The sequence below is a fragment of the Falco rusticolus genome, chromosome 4 (assembly GCF_015220075.1).
Source record: "Falco rusticolus isolate bFalRus1 chromosome 4, bFalRus1.pri, whole genome shotgun sequence".
NCBI lineage: Eukaryota > Metazoa > Chordata > Aves > Falconiformes > Falconidae > Falco > Falco rusticolus.
The window spans coordinates 38,919,236-38,939,791 of NC_051190.1; the positions used below are offsets into that span (position 1 = coordinate 38,919,236).

At 46.4% G+C, this 20,556-nt stretch overlaps 1 protein-coding gene across 5 annotated transcripts; it reads left to right on the forward strand.

The window, feature by feature from the left end:
• Positions 1 to 367: 367 nt before the first annotated feature.
• Positions 368 to 19,894, forward strand: LUC7L (LUC7 like). Of its 5 annotated transcripts, XM_037386641.1 has the most exons (12): positions 528 to 566; positions 1,270 to 1,340; positions 2,445 to 2,539; positions 7,569 to 7,667; positions 8,382 to 8,492; positions 9,157 to 9,300; positions 9,729 to 9,905; positions 10,755 to 10,843; positions 15,261 to 15,290; positions 16,243 to 16,407; positions 17,466 to 17,527; positions 18,956 to 19,894. In XM_037386641.1, exons 4-11 carry the CDS (start codon positions 7,572 to 7,574, stop codon positions 17,491 to 17,493), a joined length of 840 nt encoding a protein of 279 aa, XP_037242538.1. In that variant the 5' UTR covers positions 528 to 566; positions 1,270 to 1,340; positions 2,445 to 2,539; positions 7,569 to 7,571; the 3' UTR covers positions 17,494 to 17,527; positions 18,956 to 19,894. The 5 variants fall into 5 exon arrangements, with proteins under 5 accessions (XP_037242537.1, XP_037242535.1, XP_037242539.1 ...); XM_037386640.1 differs by lacking the exon at positions 1,270 to 1,340 and having other exon boundaries at positions 368 to 566; XM_037386642.1 differs by lacking the exon at positions 17,466 to 17,527 and having other exon boundaries at positions 441 to 566.
• Positions 19,895 to 20,556: the final 662 nt, after the last annotated feature.

Sequence of the window (20,556 nt, forward strand, 5' to 3'; positions counted from 1 at the left end):
GGCCTGGCACGGCTTGACAGGGCCTGGCATGGCTTGGCACGGCTCAGCAGCCACTGTGGCCCAGCTACCGAGCCCACACTCGGTCACCCCGGGACCGGGTGCGGGGCAGCACCGTTGATGGGGCCGGGCCCCCCGCCCGGGCCTCCCCAGGCACCGCTAATCGGGCGTCCCACTAGGGCCGGGGAACCGGGGCAGGCGGCCCGGCGCACAGCCCCGCGGGGGCCCTTCGGCGCCAGGGCGGAGCGGCTGCCGGGCCCGGCCAGCCCCGGCCCCCGGCCCCACTCCCCGGCGCCAGCCCGGGCCGCAGCTGCGGGCGCCGCGCCCCGCCCCGCCGGCGGACTACCCGTCCCGGCATGCCGCGCGGTGGCGGGAGGGGCCGCTTCCGCCCAGCGCCCGCCGCGCGCCGCCGTCGAGGCCGGAGCCGCCGCCGAGGCCGCCGCCGCCGCCCAGGCCCAGGCCGGAGCCGCCCGCCCGCCGCGCCCCGCGGCCCGGCCCCGCGCCCGCCATGTCGGCCCAGGCCCAGATGCGGGCCCTGCTGGACCAGCTCATGGGCACGGCCCGGGACGGTGAGTAGGGGCGGGCGGGGCCTGCAGGAAGCGCCGCGGCCTGGCGGCCGCCTCAACCGTGCGGGGCCCGGTCCAGCTGCCGCCTCCGCTACGGACCTGCGGTGCGATCGGCCGCCGCCCGCGCCGGGGGACGGCGGCGAGCCGGAGCCGGAGCCCCCGGCCGCCCCCGCCGCGGCCTGGCCCCGGCCCCGCGACGGGCAGTGCGGCGGAGCGGGCCCGGGCCTCGCCGCGCCTCGGGGCGGCCTAGCGAGCTCGGCACAGGGAGCCCGGTAGGGGTAGGCCTGCCCGGCCGAGGGGCCCGCCTCGCCCCTGGCCCTAGACAGCGCCCGGCGTGGCCCAGCGCCGGGAGGAGCCCGCCGCTCCGGGCCCCGGCTGCCGCACGGAGCTTTAGGGAAGGCGCCGTGCTCGGGCCACGCCGTACATCCAGAGGCACGTAGGTAGGTGTGCCTGCAGGAGCCGGCCGGTGTAGTGACAGACTGGGCAAAATACGGGCCCGCTGCCGTTTGTATCTCCCTTCTTGGACTCGCTGGTTACTTAAATTCCCTTTGGCACATTAGCAGGGCTGTTCAGGTACTTTGCACTTTGTTTCGTAAGTGAATAAGTGCTTTTCTTTCTTTGTGTATTGAGTTGCTATTGAATTGCTTCCCATATTTTTATTTCATACAAACTGAACAATTGTGGCCCCTCTATTTTATTTATAAAGGTTCAGTGTATCTTTGCCTGCCTACATCAATCTGCAAGGGAGTTGCAGAAAAGCCTCATGTTCATCGAGCCGTGAGTCACAACCAATTTTTAAAGCTGTTATAACAAAAAAAAAAAGTGTTTGCTTTTTTTTTCAGAAGTAACTTTAAAAGTGTAGCTTAGAAAGAAAAAAAAATTAAAAAAAAAACCATTTTCAGTAGACACAACATTATTCCTGGATGCTTGCGAATCCTAAACTATATTCATACTTTAGTATTACACATACCTGTGTCATACACACAGATGAGCTTTAAAATTGTCACATACCATTACCACTTTGCCTTTACTTTTATGTATCATTCCCCTGACTTCCTTACTGCAGGTGTGGGCAAGAAAACTTTTCCTTTAAAACTTTTCAACAGTGGGCATAAAATTCTGCAGCTGAGGTCTTGAAGAATGCAGATGGGTATAGTATATGTTGGAGCTCGCAGTGTGTATTGACTAACTTTGTTTCTTTTTTTTTTTTTTTTTTGCTTTTCTGATATTGTCTTGTTTAAGTGGCTCCTGAGTGTAAAATGTCTTCTGAGGGTGGGATGTGGGTGGGAAGCACGCTTCGTGTTCTAGGCCAAGACCTACAAGATTCATCTTTGCACGGCCTTGGAAAGCACACTGCATATTTGGTTTTCAAACCAGATGGACCGATGTCTTAATTATCAGATAAGCAAATAGCAGTTGCCTATAAAAACTGTCCGGCACAGCCCTGTCTTGTGATTCATGGCCCTCCGATAGCGTGGGTTTTGGTACCTCCTGCCCCTCTCCTCACAGTAAAAAAAAAAAAAAAGGTGGGGAAAAAAATTTAAAACGTTTTGGCTGTGAGCCAGGCTGTCTGTCTCCTTTTCTCTCTTCTGGCTGTGCTGTCTCTTTATATGGATGACAGGCCTTGGACGTTACTTGGCTCACCAACACTGTGTTTAACATGGTGTACTGGATGAATAAATGCTAAAATAGTGTTTGTTGCCAATTATAAGTGTTCCAGAATATCCTGTTACCCTCTAAGCTTTTTTTTCGAGTAATTTTGGGGAGCAGGAACACCAAGTATTTTAATCTGCATATTGAGGCAAAATGATCATACCGACGTCTTTGTTCTCTTGTCGGTATTCTAATGTGTCCTTATTTAAAACCACAAATGAATTTCAGGAGATGAAACCAGACAAAGGGTGAAGTTTACAGATGATCGTGTTTGCAAGAGCCACCTTCTGGATTGCTGTCCTCATGATATCCTGGCTGGAACAGTAAGTATATTCTCTGTAATGAGAAACTCTGGTGGGGCAGACGTTGGTACAGCTCTTCAGGGCTCATCTGTGCATCGTGGGTAGCTTGCATGGGAGATCAGGCTTTCTGTGCCCAAGGAGCAGTCACAATTCTAATTTCAGTTTTTGTGACCCGTGTATGGAACCACTGAAATCAGGAGCTCTCAGAATTCACTTGAAATGTTTTTTCTCTCAGAATCCCAAGTAAAATTGCAAGGTTTTTTCTCTTTCAGTGGTTTGAAATGGTTAGGGTCTGAAACTTGTCCTGTGGAGGTCTTGCAATGTAGCTAGCGTGCTGTCCTGGGTGCTGTAGTTCACTGTTGCATCTTTAGGTTAGCAAGTTTTTTCTTAACAGCTGCAATAATCCTTCGTCCTTGGAGGTTTTCAGTCTCCTCTCTCTGACTGCATGGTGTTCCCCTGATGGAATGGGAGCTTTGTCACCATTACTGGGTCGTGTGGTAATGGCAGGTTGCAGCTCAGGCTGACTTTGTCTTTAGAGGCGGTTGGTCTGAGTGGTGTGTCACTGCCTGACTGGTTTGAAACGGTTGCCTTGGCTCCTTCGCTGCTGCCCCTGGGGGACAGGGCTGGCCAGTTTTCAAAGGTTTGGCTCACGTGCTCTCTCTGAGAATTGAAGGTGAAATGGGCTTGTAACAGTGAGATCTTGCAAAGTAAGTGTTCAATTTAGGCGCCCAGATGAAAGAGGCAGTCCGGCTTTCAAAAGAAAACAGTGCATGTCTTTTGTAGTTGCTGTGTTACAGAATTACAGGATGGAGATGAATAAGGATGTTTGAAATGCATCTTTACCCTCTGTGTTTGACACTAAATGCTGTGGTGATTCACATTCCCCATCTACTTAACCAGATTGTTTAAAGATACTGTCGTTATTTATAGCCCTTCCTGCTGTTATTTCAGGAGCTGGGTTTGACACAGTGGGTAACCAACAAACGGGAGGGCTGGCACTCCTTCCTCTGTATTGCTGTGATAGCAAGACTCTGTGGCAGCACTAGTAGAAAGAGCTTTAGAAAAAGCTGCCTCAGCTCTGAGTGCTCAAACTTTAGTTTCTCAGTGGCTGCTATTGAAGAATAAGATTGGAAGAGTTGAATACCAGTCTCTGTGTATCTCTGTCTTTATTTTTCATTAATTTGAAGCTCATGTATTGTTCAACGATTGCTCTATCAGCTTTCGTATCGCCTCACTTCCATTTCGGAATTTTAAAGCTGCTTCAATCACCTTCTGCCTGCTCCATTCTTTGTGGAGGTCACTGTGGTTAGGGTATATTTTGTTGACATGAGATTCTACAACAGTTTTTTGGGCCCAGACAGTGTTTTGAAGGTGCAGGCTGCCTTCTACCTCTTCTGGCATATTTCCAGGAAGAGGGTAAATGGTGAGTCAAAGGGTTTGAATTAAGTAATGTGTGTGACTTGGAGCTAGTGCCAAAGCACAAGGAAGTCTTGAGGTGTTCAGATGGGTTGGGAGTCTCCTGGGCCAGAGAAGCACGCTGAGAAATCTGTTTCTCTTGCTTCTGTTGTTACTTGTCTGCGGTGAGTTGTCTCTTGCCTCTTGTTGCAGAATTCGTGCTCAGAAATCTTATGGGAGTAGGAAGGAAGACTGCTTCTGTGCAAGTGATCTTGTGGATCACTCAAATGATCTTGTGGTGGCCTTTAAGTAGCTGTGGAGCTCTCCACACTGCTGTCAGCAGGTTGTTGGGGACAAGGAGAAGTATTGGTGCCACAGCTCTGTGTTGAAAGAACATGTGATGTCCGGAACAGGAACAGTGTTTCAGCTGTCAGCACTACCAGCACAGAATTAGACTTAACTGGAACGTGCAGGCTTTCCTTGTGATCCTGGTCAGGTTCATGGGCATCTTACAGTGCTCCATCAAGGGAAGGGCTGTGTGGGTGAATCAGCCTCAGCTGGATGGGGTAGTGTCCGTCTCTGGATGTGTTATCATTGCATAAATCAGAACCTTGGATCTTTTTGGAAACTGCCAACAGATGCTCCAAGCCTTCTGGTGCTGGTTATGTTGCATCCTCCCCCTGAAGGCATTGTTACTGCTGCCTCCTTCATGTGTACATATATTCCTTAGTGGGAGGCTGATTGGAGACGAGCAGGAAGCTGGAACCCTTGTGTAGCTGTGCTCAGTGGAATGCGATGGAGTCCCATTCACTGACCTTCAGGTGCAGGGTAAGAGAAGGAGTCCAGACAGTATGTAGAGCTCTGGAATATTCCTCAGAGCTGTAAAAGGCATGTTGATGTTTGCTTTATTTAGGTGTGCCAGTGTTCCTGGTTGTAAGAGCTGTAATTTTAATCTGGCTTGTTCTTGTGATTATTCTTTTTTGGCTCCAGAAACTTGTCTAAACTCGTCACTAAATAAGCTACAGTGATTCTCTTTTTGGTCTCTGTGGGTAAGCAGGAAAATTCTGGGAGAACAGAAATTAGTTTAGTATGCCTATGTGCTGTTATCAGGGGCCTTGTCAACTAGATCGTTAGTGGTGTGCCCTGAGTTAGCTCTGCAGGTAATGGTGAGCATATTTCTGTCAGTGGAAGTACTGCAGCACGTTCAGAGATGGCGTCAGCTGGTAACCCTCCTGAATTTTAGCTCCACTAATAAGTGGACAGATGAGTCTGAAAGGTGCCCAGGTAGACCATAGCTTGGAAATTACATTCAGAGAACTAATTGTGTCCCCCACTGGGAGGTACAATTGAGTGGAAATCTGTAGGTTGCAGAATTGTGTTGTGGGGGTCTGTGCTTTTCTTTTTTACTTTGGTGAAACTCTGCAGCTGTGATTACAATTAAAGAGCCTTCCTCATGGAAATAGACTTTCTGGTGAGTTAGCAGTTTAGTGGAGATCATAAGAGATACCTTAGAATGTGGATTGCTCAGCAAATGTGAGCAGGACTAATTATCGGTGGCATCTACATTTATTCAGTCTTTGTGTGTGTGTGGGGTTAAATCTTTACTCGGGCTCTGCTGGTCACCTGTCTCAGATACCTGTATTATAAAGCAGCCACAGGTGTTGACTGGAGCAAGTCAGGATCTCTGCTGGAAGGGGTGAGTATTTGGTGACAGGCCTCCCTGAGACGAGAGGATTCTTTGAGACAGAAGGGCTAGTGGTCTTACCTCAAGTGAGCCATACCTGTGAGAATCTCCTTGCACCTAGATCATCTTGAAGGACACGGGGGAAAACTTGAGGTTTGTATGCCGGTGAGACCTGAACTGTCTCCTCCTGAGGAAGAGATTGAGGGATTTATTGCCTTTTAACGAACAGGGAGAGGAATATGGAGTACACACTGTTGGCTTTTCTGAAGTTTTGGGTTGGAGCCCCTTCTCTAAAGTGGGGCTAGTGCCTCAGCTTGCACGAAGAGCTCAGATAAGAATACTTAACGATCTGTGACAATTGCATCTAATATGCTATTTTCTCCCTATATCGGAAAGGGATCTCAGTAGAATGACCATAAGAATAAAGGATTTAGGTCATATCATGGAAAGTTATATTTGTGGTAGAATAACAGTAGCTCTCTAGCTTTCTTTGAAGAGGCTTGCCTGAAGATGAACATGATTAAGCTCTGAAAGTACCAGCACGCTTTTTTTTGTGGGCATTAAATTTCCACCATTAGAGAGCTCAGCAGGACTATTCCTGGATGCAGTGTCTGTTTCTATAGCCTTCTGCCTGTGGCCTCCTGTTTCTGGTAAATCTGAGCAAAATGGGGAAGGCTAAATAATGGCAAGTCATCTGTAATAGGTTTTTTGTTTGTTTGTCTAAAAAAGAAAAGCTAATAACATGGGCAACTGCTGAAAACCTGAACATTACCTGGTGGAGCTTTAATTGGTTTGCTTCATTCTAAACACTGCTGTCTGAGTGCATTGCTTCGCATAAGTGTCACTGGCACCCCCAGCTCTAGTTTGTGGTGTTCTGCAGGGATTCTGCTTTGATCCTGGTTTAGCTGTATTCAGCTTTTTCTGCAGTTCAGTGAGTTGACACCTGTTCATGTTCAGGTTTGGGCTCCTTGGGACTGGTGGTGACTGGGAGAGAAGACGGTGGCTGGCTGGTGTGTTCCTTCATGCCATGCCATGTACCCTGCCATTTGTGCTGTGGCTTACACTTAGATCTTTTATTATTTTGGCTTTCAAAATATCGTATTTTTCTACTTTAAGAATAAATGTTCTCTGTTACATACTGGTAATGTGGAAATGCGATTTCCATGTTTTGAGAACATAATTAACTTTGGATCACGTGGCTGTTAACTACTAGGTTGGGGGAAAATAAGTTGAAATAGTGTTGACTGCAATGGGAGTGAAGGGCAGCATGCAAGTTGGAGCTTTCTGCGAAGGGAGATGCTCTCAGGATGTCTCATTAGATGGGCTTATGCGTAGGAATTAGCTTTGCTGGGCAAGTTTTAAAATTCCAGGCTGCAGCTGAATGTGGGAAGGGGCTAGCTGTATAATTAGGAGTCTGTTGTTGCTGGGTATGGGGTTGTGCTTTTCTACTGGCCGCAGCCCTTAAAGTCCATTTGGTTTTGATAGGAAGCATTCTGTCTGTGTTCTACAATTTGCTATCTTTCATTATGTTACTAGGGCTCATCCTGACACAGATGTGCTTTTCCAGGGGAGCTTTAAACAGGGTACCAAGCTATATGTTTTGCTGTGCTGTAGCTCCATAATAGGACACATTTGTGGTTGGTGCCCATTGAAGGAGTTGCTGCTGCAGCATGCAGTGCCTTCCCAGCTCCCTCCCAGCACTTTCTAAGGCTGTGCTGTGACCTAGAGCAGGAGTAGGACTGGACCTAAAACATGTGGGGTATTATAATGTTGTTCCAGGAACACCTGGAAAATGAGTTCTAGCAAGCACGTAGTTCTTCTGGCTAGTTCCCTTACTGACAGGTTAAGAGGAAGCTCTTCTTGGTAAAGAGATGTTATTTTGTTATGATATTGTTGGCAAGATTTAAGTATCTGCTGCTTTTTGCCATAATGGAGGGTCCTTACATTGATTTTCCTTTTTCTTTTCAACAGCGAATGGACCTGGGAGAATGTACAAAGATCCACGACTTGGCACTGCGAGCAGATTATGAGATTGCAAGTAAAGAGAGAGACCTGTTTTTTGAGCTGGATGTGAGTACGGAGAAATTTTAGTTTTTTTGGAAACTGACTCTTGATGTTATTTGGCTGAACAGTAGAACTTAGTGGGCATTTCAGCTAGCCATGTTATTTGATATGATACCTGACAAGAATGTGCATCCCCTTCCCAAATGTCAGCTTGATTGCTAACTTGAAACTGTAAAAGTAATTGTGGCCTGGACAACCCCATTACTCCAGCTAGCTGGGAGCCTCCCCTGGCATTCCTTGCGTCCCACACCTGCTGCTCTCTACCAGGTCATTGTAAACTGGTGGCCTGTCCCAAAAGGAGATTTAACATTAAAAGCCGCCTGCTCTGTAGTTTCCCTTTTGCCAGATTTAGCTTTCTGTGGTGGAACAGGTCAAGTGGAATAACAATTCTGTCTTTCCTTTTCATATTATTCAAGTGTTTTTTTCTTTGCACCTGTTGCTCATGAGTTAGAAGTTCTAGTGCAAAGCAGTCTTCCTGTGAGCATCCTGTTGTGTGTCAGAGCAAAGGAACTGTGTCAGGTACCAGGCAGATGACAGACTTAAGGGTAGCGATCAAATGTTATTTTTTTCTGCAGTGTCGCCTATTTTTTTGTCTCAAGGCATCTGCTTTTGAGGTTGGCTGTGCATTGTACAGGGGTTGCACCAGCTAGCTGTTGGCTGTCAAAGCTAGATCTGGCACAGAGAGCATCTTTATTCACAATTATTTGTCTGAACATGCAGGCGATGGATCATCTGGAATCCTTCATCGCGGAGTGTGATAGGAGAACAGAACTGGCCAAGAAACGCCTGGCTGAGACACAGGAAGAGATCAGTGCTGAAGTGTCTGCAAAGGTATTGTCTTCTCATTGAACGTTTGTTCTGAAAGTCTGTGCGAGAGCGCTGATGCTCTCTTGTCTCTGACACCATTGATACTGGGGTGGTAGGCTTCACAAAGGCTGGATGGGTTCCAGCCATCCTCCTCAAATGCTGCTTTGGCTGTCCTTGTGGCAAACTTACTGGTTCAGAGGACCATAGTAGTGTAAAACGTGAACTCTAAAATAGGTTGTTTTAGCCGGGCAATAAAGCATATTGGTTTCTCCCCCACGCTAATCAATGTTTATGTAATAGCTTAGAATAGTAAGTCCATCCCTTGGTTGTTGTCTTTTCACATAACAAATGCTCCTGGAGTTTCCTCTTTGGGAACTTCCTTCCTCAGGCCAATACAAAACATTTCTGAAGCTGGTTTTGCATACTCTGTCCTGTCCTGTAAGCCAGAAACGTGCCACTGTTTGCGGCAGAAGTGATGTCCTCTGCATGCCTAGTTTCTCTCTTTGCTGTGTGTCTGTGACTGCATTGCCAGTACTTGGCCCACTGGTCCCTTTTTATTGGGACTCTGACATTTAGAGATTTGTTATTGTCTTCCAACAAGCAATTTTGTTAAACAGTATTTTTGGAGGAAAAGGAAAAGTTGTCCTGTGTGATTTTTATCTTAATAAAACCTAATTGTTCTCTTTAGGCAGAGAAGGTGCATGAGCTGAATGAAGACATTGGAAAACTCCTAGCTAAAGCTGAACAGCTGGGAGCTGAAGGAAATGTTGATGAGTCTCAAAAGATCCTGATGGAAGTGGAGAAAGTCCGAGCGAAAAAGAAAGAGGCAGAGGTATGGCATTGGTTCTGCTGTGAATTGTGACAGTGGACTGGGCTAGGCTGAGTGCATGACAAACAGCTGGGCGAGTCCTGTCTCTTTTCGTATGTTGCCAGCACCTCCTTTTTCAGTTTGAGCCATGTGCCAGCAGGCAGTTGGTAGTGTAGTGCGGTAGATGAAGAAAAGCGTTTCAGAAACTTACCTAGTGAAGAGAGCTGACTGGGGTGGGGAGGGATTCATCCTCTGAAATACGTAGTCCCTTGCACGGATAGACTGTCAGGTTAGCTGTGCTCACAAAGTATTTTGTATGGTGCCTTCTTTATATTGAGGGTGTTTTTTTAATTCTTGAAAGCAGCAGTGCAGTTCTTTGCAGGGGTTTCCCTGGAGGGTTGTGACTATGAAAGGGTTCCCTGACATTTGTGTGGTTTTTTGCCCCTCTTTAGGAAGAATACCGAAATTCAATGCCTGCATCCAGTTTCCAGCAGCAGAAGCTGCGTGTGTGTGAAGTCTGTTCAGCATATCTGGGTCTCCATGACAACGACCGGCGTCTTGCTGACCACTTTGGAGGCAAATTACACTTGGGTTTCATTCAGATTCGTGAGAAACTGGATCAGCTGAGGGTAATTCTCTCTGTTTTAAACCTTCGCCTTGTAGTTTTGAAGACATTCAACACTTCTACTAAATGAATTCTTTGCAGAGTGCTTGTAAAAGTCCAGAAATTTCTGACTGCAGAATCCCTGAAACTTCAAATGGAGGTTTGGGTAGCCTCATCTTGGTTCTGTTCTGAAATACCTGGATAATTAAATACGTACTCTCTGAATTAGTCAAACCAGACCACTGCTGTCATTTGTTCCTCAGAGCATTTGATATAATTGCCTGGATTTTTTTATTAATATGGCTGAAATTTGTCACTCTGCGCTTTTTGACTTTGAGACTTCTTAACAAAATGCTTGAACTGAAGTTTCACATAGTGCTGTCAGTGAAAAATGTCTTCTGTAGCTGAAGTGATCAGAAGATTTCAGAAATGGTTTGTAATGGAGTTACAGTACTGGCCTTGCTTGCAAACAGACATTTTAGTCTGCTCAAGTAAGAGTTGTGATTCCTCTGCATTATTCATCAGGCGGTACGTTGAGGTCTGTGCCTCGATTGATCATTGGCACAAGGCCAGAGTGCTGTTCCGTTGTGTGTTGTGTACGCTTGCGGTGAGACAATCCCTTGCCTCAAAGCTTATGGGCCCATCTCTTGGAGCACAAGCACGCAAAGCAGAGTAGGGAGTGGCATTTCTTGCACTGATGTGTGTTAGTGAAGTTGTGAGGAAAATGAGAACCTTGATAGTAATCTTGACTAGCACGTAAAATGCAGTGAAAAAATTCTTGGTCTTATTTTGTCTTAGTATTGGAATAGTCTCCCTGCAGATCTCTCTGACCTGTTACTGTGTGGCTGAAATACAATGTGGACTTTTTTTCTAGAAAACAGTGGCAGAAAAGCAAGAGAAGAGAAACCAGGATCGTTTGAGACGGAGAGAGGAGAGAGAACGAGAGGAGAGAATGGGCAGGCGGTAAGTGGAAGTTGATAAGTGGCTTGTGAAGTTGCTTTTGAAATAGTCTGATTTCTTGTATCTGAGCATTGCAGGAGAGCAGCATCAGCTGCTGGAGTAGCTGTTGGACATGCTCCAGATGCTGTGTGAGCACCTTGACATTCAGTGAAAGGTGAAAACACATGCACAAACCCCCCACCTTAGAGTGATTGTATATGTATTGTTTTAACCGCCGTTGTTTATCTGGGAGATGTGAGCTCGCTGTAGTCTTCAGCCCTGTATTGGTCTAGTCCCTGCCTTTGGGAATCTGAATCTGGATAAAATGCCCTCATCCAGTGCATCTGAGTGGGAAAGTTCTAAGATGAGTGAGGGCTAGGTCTGCTCAAAAGGCACTAGTCATGCAAAAATTCCCTGGACAGCCCTCTTCACTTCTAGGCTAGGAGGTGACAATAGAATGGCACTGATATCTGTGAGCCAGATGATGGGCTGCCTGTGTTGCTCAAAAACTTTTTGATGGTAACAGTGAGGTGCTTTTGGCACAGCTTTGGAAAAGCCTTCCTATAGGGGGTCCAAGGGATCCCTGGGAGTGGCTGCTTCTGGCGGTCGTGGCCATGGGTCACCCTCTGCTCATAGCTCTATAATCCTTGAGCAGTGGGAGTGGCTGCAGCATTGGTATTCTCAGGACAACCTCTTCTGCATCTTGCCAGCTGAACTGGAAATACTGTTTCTTCTGTACTTGAACAGAACTGGAATCTTGTGTGTAAACAGCTCAGCTAAGCAGCCTGGTGTGGAGAGGCTGGTGATTTGCTGTGGTCAGGCAGAGGAGGTGGCTGAGTAGGAATGTTCTCATTATCTCATCTCCCCACTTACCTCACATCTTTCTCTTTTGTACTTCTCGTGTCAAAAAAACCAACCTTGCTGCCTGTGGAGAGCTTTTTATTACTCTTCATTATCAACTGAAGAGCGTGTTTCAGCCATCCATGTCTGTGGCGTATGAGATGTGTAACTGCAGTATGGTCTTAAGATGGTGCTGGCTTCTGCGTAAACATTGCTGGAAATGCTAGCAAATAAATACCAGAATCGAAGCAGCTTGATTTTCTGTTGTCTGCCGCTTGGTGATTTTGGTGTGTTGTGAAGTTGTAAGCCACACATTGTTAGGCATTCTCCAGTTAGGGTGTTTTGTGTGGGTTTTCTCTCGCTGTGGATTGCCTGGTGTCATGAAGCGCAAGTTCGTGCTGCAGCTTTCTCCTGAGAACTCACAACTTTCAGGCATCCATGCAAGATTGTCAATAATGCAGTTATATTTAGGAGCTGCAGAATCTGGAACTGGCTAGGAGTGCAGGAGTTAATTAAAAGGGATTGCTCTTGCACTCATGGATATAGCACTCTGTTGCTATGGTCAGAGAGATGGAAATGAAATGAGAACTGCTTTCCCGTGCAGCTGCTTTGTGGCAACAGTAGGACCATATCTAACATGAGCTCAGCGTGTATGTCTCCATGGTACCTCTTCTTCCTGGAGGCCATTTCTGTGTGAAAATTGCTCAACAGTTGCCTTCAGGGAAGAGTCTTCTGGATCTCTAGTTGGTCTGCATCTCCCAAAGTGCTGACTTTTGTCCTCCTGTGGCACATCTATGGTTTGGTTTTTGTGGTTTTTAAAAAAAACCCTAAACCTTCAGTTCTTGGGAGTTAAGGAGCCTCTTGTGTTCACAGGTAGTTCATATATGGATGCATCTGATGAAGAAGTTTGAGGACTGCTTTTGAGTATTTATTTAATGCTTTGGATATGACAGGTTTAAGAACAGCATTGAGTTGGCCTGAAGTCTGAGTTCCATATGTGGCACTACTTAGAGACTGGCCAGCCTTTGTCTCACTCTGTATGGAGGCATCTGTGTGCTCCTCTGTTCAGATATCAAAGAAAAACTTGTTATGAAGAAGCCAGGATTGCCATACAGAGGTCAAATTCATTGATTTTGGAGCCTCTCCAAAATGAGAACTTGACCCAAAGAAGGAAAATAATTTTCCCAGTGGACACTTGGTGTCAGAACTGAGATTAAAGCCTAGATTTCTCCATTTCTCAACACCTTACCCTCTGGGAGCTGTGCAACGCCATGCTTACAGGGGCATTTTTCCATCAAAAACTAATTGGTGACTTATGCTGCCTTTCAGACTTCCTCTCTTAACCAGAGCTTGATGCTTGAAGGAACTGCAGAAAACATGTTTCCTTCATAACTCTTATTGTCGTATCTTCCTATACGGCATCTTAACAGTGTTACTCGGTGAGAGAAAGACTACCGCTTGATTTTGAGAACTCTTTGGTGACTTACAGGCACTGTGACGTATTATGGGAACTTGTATATTCACTTGTGAAACTACCTGTCACAGGCTTTATTGATTTGTCAATTAAACTGTGATTTCCACATAGGAATGAGTGAACTGTGTTTTCACCCCTAGTGGTAAATAAACACACATCCTTTGTTTGGTGTTGCTGGTGGCTGTGGGCTACCCGGTAAAAGACTGAAATTCTGTGGAGAGGTGGCATGCTTGGAAGTGCAGACCTTGGTATTTGCTTCCAGAGTACACCAGCAAACGAGTCTAGTTGTAGTTGCCAAATGGATTTCCTTTGTGTTAAGTTGGACAAAACACAGGTTATGAAACTCAGCACATGGCCTCTGTGATGCAGGGACAGAAAAGAGGAGCTGTGGACAGCAGTCTTCTACTGGCTGTCTCCTGCTGTGTACTAAATCAGGCTAGTAAAGAAAGTGCTGTTTTGTTGGATGCTTCCTGAATTCTGAAGTCTAGCACTAGGGAGTGATTATGAGGAGTTTATTGTGCATATTCCTGCTCAGATCGTAGGCGTGGAAGGGCAGCCAGGCTTTTTGGGGATGTGGAAAGGTTTTGTGTGGATGTGTGCAACGGTGATTTGGAAGAAAGTGATCAGGAGGAAAAGAACATTAAGAACTTGGAGTAATTACAGCCACCAAAAAAATTCATCTGCCTGCCAGGCATCTACAGGCGGTCCTGCTGCTCTGTCAGGTTCTGTTACATGAAAAAGGTGGTGTGTGTTATTGCCTTGCTCTCCTGGTTTATCAGCTTTCCCTTCATCTGGTCGTCTTGTGTGTTGCCTCAGCACATGCTTCATTTGCCTGACTCCAAGTTCAGCTCCACCTTGTTTACGATCCTTCTACCTGAATTCCTTTCTAAACTATGGTTTTTATTTCTTTCTACCATGACTGAACAATCCCATTTCATTGTGAAGGAATGTCGGTGCACATTGATTCTCTTAATCTTGTTTTATCCAGGTATGGTTTTAAAAGATGTTATTAAAAATAGGTGCTTCTCTATTGCTTCTTAAAATTTTGCATGTAGCTTTCAGCCGCATCTCTGGTTACAGTGCCGGAACAGCTCTGTGGCTGTGTAAATGGAACACCCCCTGTGAGTTTGTATGCACTAGGGAGACAGGAGCAGTTACGGGAGTGAGTCTAAGTCACTAAATAGGGAGACTGGCCACTTCTCAGTTAAGGCAAAAAGAGACCATTCAGACAGCGTGTGATGTTTTGGTGTACTTGGCTCTGAACTGTGGCCGTAGAGAAAGAGGCAGGGCGTTTCTTACCGTGGAGTGGTATTTTAAGTGGTGCTGAGTAATGGTGCTGCAGAAGTTGAAAGAATTGTGGCGTTATTATTTACAGACTGTCAAAAGCTAATGCTTAGAGCATTAAGCTAAGTGTGCTGCACGTGAGCTCTGAAGCCATGGAAGCGTGAGTAAGAGTAGTGAGGTTTAGATTGTTTTTCTCTAGTGGATTTCTAAGTCTGGGATGAAAGATTTTCAGTATACTTTTCAGTATTCTTCCCTTGTGTCTGTGTCCCCTCTTATAGCTCATTTTTTCCAAACAGGGAAAAAATAATTGATGCAGATTTCCTTCTAATGCTTGTTAAATAGATGGGATGAGTGAGAAAATGCTGTTTTCTCTTTATTAAAACCTTGTTAATGTGCATTTACCTCAAAGGAGCCAAAATCAGAAAACTGTCAAGTGTCTTTCTGACTGGAGAGTGGCACTTCTTGAAAACGTTGATCTAGTTGATGTTAGACTGCAGGGGGTAAAGAGTATATATAACAAATACGCGCAGCAGATGTAGTCAGGAAGGTTTTTGTGGTGCTTTAATAATAGAGACTGAATTGGTTTGTAGACCTTTTCTGTTCTGACAGGAAGCTCTGCATGTAGAAACTAGCGTTTGTATGAAGTTCTTAAATTTTTGACAAATTCTCCCTGCCCCTCAAATTGAAGCTAATTAAATGTTTTAATGGCAAGCTTTTCTCTAACTGACATACTACCTGGGGTATTTTTGGTTCCTGTGAAGAGCTGCCAGGGTGGATGGGTTGTTCTATTGAAAACACACTGGCTATATTATAACTTCTCTCACTTAACTCTCTTCTTTCTAGGTCTGGATCAAGAAATAGAGATCGTCGAAGGTGAGTGTGCAGCTCTCCCAAATGCATATTTGTGTTTCTATCCAACTACTGAGGTTTTTCCTGGGTTTCACAGATCGAGTTCACTCCATGCCCCGGTCTCTCTGTTTTGCTCCCTGAAAAGAATGGGAGCTACCGCTCGGGCACCTCAGTGGTGCTGTGCAACTTAATGTCGGTCGTTGGGTTATAAAGCAGATGCTGGCTAGCCTGATCGGGACCAGAGGGTGCTGTGTGCTTCAGAGTGCGAGTCTAAGAATGTACTTTTTTGAAAGAATGCCTCTTTCAATAAATGTTTAACATACTTCCATAGCTTTAATGTCTGAAATATATCTGTTATGTGTATCGTACCTCAGATGTCAAAATACAGAGAGTCAAGATTAAAGCCCCTACATCTCTGTGAAGAGCTTGCCTTAATGGCATGACAGCATTCTCTGTGATCATGTACCTGGAGATCTTCCTCCCTACTGCTTTTCATGTCCATTGGCATCCTTTGTTTTTCTTTTAGAGCAGATTGAAACAAACCTGCTTCTGAAGTGTAGTACTTTCATGAGGGAGGCTCTTTTGGCAGACTGCCGTACGGGTTATGGTAATTTCACATGCCACTTACTTCGGCCTCTCCTACTTACACAGGCCTCACTCTGAGTGAGGCAGGGTTGGTAAGCTCTGCTCTAGGCATTGGCACATGCTTACAGTAATGGTGGGAGCTTTATATTTGAGCTTCCCAGCAAAACTAATTTACCCATTGGCGTTTTGTTGATAGCATGAGGCCCAGGAGGGAGATGCCCACCCTGTGGGTGATCTGCCATCTGTGTTGGTAGGTATGCAGCTGGGGTGGGGGTGAGTGCTGGTGCTCTGGGTGTTTGTTAGTTGGGAATGTCTGAGAGATGGGCTCAGGTATGCAGACCCGATGTTCTGGCCTGTCTCCTGAGTCTGAGGCAATCTGTGTCCTCTTCAGATCACGGTCTCGGGATAGGAGGCGGAGACGCTCGAGATCAGCTTCCCGTGAACGGCGGAAGTCTCGCTCCCGGTCCCGAGACCGACACAGACGCCACCGGAGCCGTTCCCGCAGCCACAGCAGAGGTCACCGACGGGGGTCCAGAGACAGGAGTTCAAAACACAAGTATGTATTCCTGACATGAGTGCTTCTGGAAAGGGGAGTCCTTGGCATCATAGTGAGTCTCCCCAGTCCCTTAGGGTGAGCAGGATTATGACAGGGTTCTCAGGTTAGCATCTGCCATGTCCTGTACCAGCTCCTGGGCCAAAGCAGGACTTCCCAGTGGCCGTTTGTAGACGGCTTCACGTGAGAGCAGTAGGGCAGTAACTGTGCAGTGAGGTCCCAGCTTGAGAGGAGAGTCTAGGAGATAGAACTGGTTCCCTGATTTGTAGTGCTGAGCTCTAAGAAATTGCTGGTTTTCTTGCATGAGAAGCAGCAGAAAGGCCTGCTTGAGCTAACAGCCTCCCCAGGCCTGTAAAAGCCAAGTAACTGAGAGACAGCTTTGACGTTAACATTTCTATGGTTACCTTCTGCTTCCCAGATTCTTTTTCTCAGTGCTGGCATGGGGAAGGCAGTGTATGATTTGGGATCTGGGGGAAGTCTTCTGTTAGAAAGCTGCTCGAGAGAGACAATTCTTGAGGAATCTGCACTGGAGGGAGGGGAAAAGGAAGCCGGGAGGAGTATACCATTCTGTTGCTGAGGAGAAGCACTGTATGAAGAAGGGCTTTAAGTCTCTTCTGAAATTCGACAGAACACCCACTCTGTTGGAGGAAGGATGAGGCAAGCATATGTAGGAGTATTAGGAAAATTCAAAGGAATCATTGTGTTTCCTTACGGCCCTTCTAAGCCCAGGAGTGAATCTGTCACCAGGTGCTTGCTAAAGTTAGATCTGCCTTTTTTTAAATGCTCCTAATTAATAGGGGAGTGCTTCAGCACCATCTCACCTGATTAGGCACCACCACTCGAGTACAGTTCTAGAAACAAACCTGCTGTTGTGTGTCTTGTGTCACTTTAACTAAGGGGCAAGAACAGGTTTTAAGGATACCTGATGAAGGGGAGGGAAATAATGGTCTGAAAAAATAAGTCTGTTAATAATTGAGGGGGGTGTGTAAATACTGTTGCTTCTCCAATGGCTGAGATACTAAAGTCCTTTTTTAAATCTGTCTTGAACATGAAAAATAAAGAAAAGAAGTTTGGACAATTAGGAAGTGAGGAAGACCCTGTAATAACTATTACTAAAGAGCAGGTAAGGGATTACTTCAAAAACCTTGAACGCATTCAAATCAGCCCATCGAGATTGTAGGGGGATTGGCTAGCTGGCATACTTCCACAAGATTACTAAGAACTGTGGAGAGACCTGGATCAGTTTAAAAAAAACAAAACAAAAAAAAAACCCCAAAAAACAAAAAAAAAACCCAAAAACAAGAGAACAAACAGAAAAACTCTGTTCCCTGAGAGAGTGTAGCTCTTGTTTTCGCCTTGAGAATTAACGAAACCTTCATTCTGGTTCTGCTGGTCTGAGGTCTCACATGTAGAAGGAAATGGAGAGCCTGATGCAGGATCTGGAGATTTCTGGGTAGGAGGACTACGGGCAGCAGGCATTGTTCTGGCAATGGGATCATCAGGCAGACTCATATTGGCCCCTGGTTAAATGACACAATTTAAAGAAAATGAAATAGCTCATGTGATATGGAGGACTGTAAGGTTTTAATGTATCGATGGTGTGGTATTTCCAGACCTTATGATCAACACGAATGAAAGCTGGAACCTCTAAGGTACCTGCCAGGTCCTCCTCTTGTGACTGTAAATTAAAAACCTGCGTACCGAGTCTTAGAGTAAGGTGTGCTGGCTCTGTGGGGTCTTGTGAAAGCCTCTGCCTAGGTCTGAAGAGGTCCAGCCCTCTAGAGCTCATTCAGGATCATCACCTTTTGAAGGCAGCTAGTCGATAAGGTGGCATGAATCGCAGAGGAAAACAGCCTTTTCTGACTGGACCTACTAAGAAGCCTTCTGCTTCATTCTGTGTGGGCTGATACAGTGAAGCACTGCTGAAAATCTGTAGCTGTCATTTGGGCAGTCTGTGAAAAGATTTGCCCGTGTTGCGGGCTGTGAATATAAATCTGCATCATCCTGACTTTGAACCCAGGATGCTGCCAAGGACAAAGCTTGTCAGGATGCAAAGTGAAAAGCCCAGGGCTAAGCAAGCATTTGAGTCCAAAGAATACAGTTGGTATTTAAAGCAGCTGAGCAGAAAGCCACTAGCTTAGAGCATAATGAAAAAACACTCTAGAAGGCACAAACAGAGCTGAGTCATAGATGAGGAAGAAATTGCAGGCGCTTCAGTATGGCCCACTAAATTAAATACAGGGGGCCCAGCGAAGACCTCAGAGAGCCCCTGTGGCAACAGCTTGAAAGGTTCACTCCAAGGAGAGAGTAACAAAGGCTGCACCGTGCACTCAGCGCTGCAAAACTGACGTTCTCTTACATAAAGCTTGTAGAGGGCCCAGAGTTGCCGTCTTGGGGGACACCACCCCTGACATCGCAGTGCCTAAGCACATTTCTGTAAGAAACTTGTGTTATGCCACAGCCCTGTTAGGGAAAGATGTTGTCATTTTGTGCATATTTGAAAATTCTTTTAGTTGTGAAGCTTATAGCAACGGTTTACTTTGTACTTCAGATCTTCTAGAGATCGATCTTCAAGAGAAAAGTCACGAGACAGAGAGAGAAAAGAGAAGAGCTCTTCTGAGAGGCGGCACGAGAGCACAAATGGCAAATCTCGTTCCAAGAGATCAGAAGAGAGAGAAGCTGGCGAGATCTGAACTCAAATGATCTGTGTTGCACTGTAAATAGTCTGATAAACATTCTACACAAAGCCTAAATTTCCCATTTATATTTACTGAATACAACTCATCTTTTGTAGTTTGGAATTTTTATTGTTTGGCAGATAGCTGTGAGTTTGTAGAGACACAGAGTTACGTACTGTTTAACAGGATTTTGTTTTAGTAGGAATAAATAAATCTGGACGGATCGTTTTCAATTCGGGCCAGTGGTTGACACATTGTGTTTGTCCTGACCCAGCGAACACGGCAGGCAGGGGCAGTGCTGTCGTTGGAGACCTGAGCTGCCGTGATGTTTGTAATGCTTCAGCCCTTTCCAAAAGATCTACCTGACCCTTTGTGAGCACACCAGTAGTGCTGGTTCTCACTTAATTAATTTTTCCTTCTGTTTATATATGTTAAAAAAGAAATTCCGAAGTGGGTTGTTGGTTTGTTGGGGTTTTTTTTGGTCCTTTTAGCGCTTAGCCACCTCATTTTTATGTCTCCAGCATTTGAGAGTTGCCTCACTATTCCAGCTTAGTCAAGACAGACACAATTTGGCCCCAGTCTGCCTGTTTCAAAAGCTGTCTTTGTGAGGATGACCACATCAGCTGGAGCACATTTCTAAGATAGGCTCAAGTCTGGTTTTAGTACCTTTACGGATCAGATATTGGGTGAAAACAAAACAGCGGAAAATCTGGACTCATTTCTTCTAGAGAGGAGTATGGCCACAGCTAGTCTGCCTATTTATTGTGCACTCCGGGGTCAGAGCTTCCTCCGTGGAGTTTTCTGACTTGGGGGAAAAAAAAAAAAAAAAAAAAAGCATTGGTGTATGTTTTTCAAGGCCAGTCAGGCAGAACGTGGCCAAGTGGCAGAGGTGATGGGATGGCGCAAGCTCCAGGGGCAGGGCGAGGAGAGGAGTCGCCGTGTTGGTGTGCACTGCTTCGCTTCTCCTGGGACCGAGGCGCCAGCTGTGTCCTAATGCTGTGGGAGGAATTTGCATATTGTAACTAGCTTATTTGTAACTAGGTTTATTTTACACTAGGGGAGGAAGGCCGCCTTGCTGTGCCAGCCACAGTTGAGACCCCGAGGATCGGTATTTTGTGAGAATTGTGTGAGTAAAGCACTTGCCGCCCACCCAGCTGGGTGCTGGCGGGCCCGAGCCTGGCGGCTGCCCGTGGGCTCGGCCAGGCCGGTGATCCCCATGGAGACAGCTTCCCTCCTGACGCTGCCAGGCGGCGGAGCAGGACAGAGGCTGTAGATGCTGGGGGGGGCCCTGTGCCCGGTGAGGGGGGGTCCGCCGGGTGTTTTTTCCCTTCCAGGCTCCGGTAACGCTGCTTAACGGTGTGGGTTTCCCTGCGGCCGTCCCGGCGGTCCCTCGGTGTTAGTCCTTAGTGCATGCGACCCCCTTCCCTGTCCGTTTTTACAACTAATTCCGCGGTTTCACGTATTGTTTTTGTAA

Bases quoted from the DNA above. Each gene is read 5' to 3' on its own strand.
- LUC7L (XM_037386638.1), top strand. From the start codon at position 506: ATGTCGGCCCAGGCCCAGATGCGGGCCCTGCTGGACCAGCTCATGGGC. The intron at 567-2,444 runs GTGAGTAGGGGC...AATGAATTTCAG, and splicing joins CATGGGCACGGCCCGGGACG to GAGATGAAACCAGACAAAGG. The intron at 9,301-9,728 runs GTATGGCATTGG...GCCCCTCTTTAG, and splicing joins CGAAAAAGAAAGAGGCAGAG to GAAGAATACCGAAATTCAAT.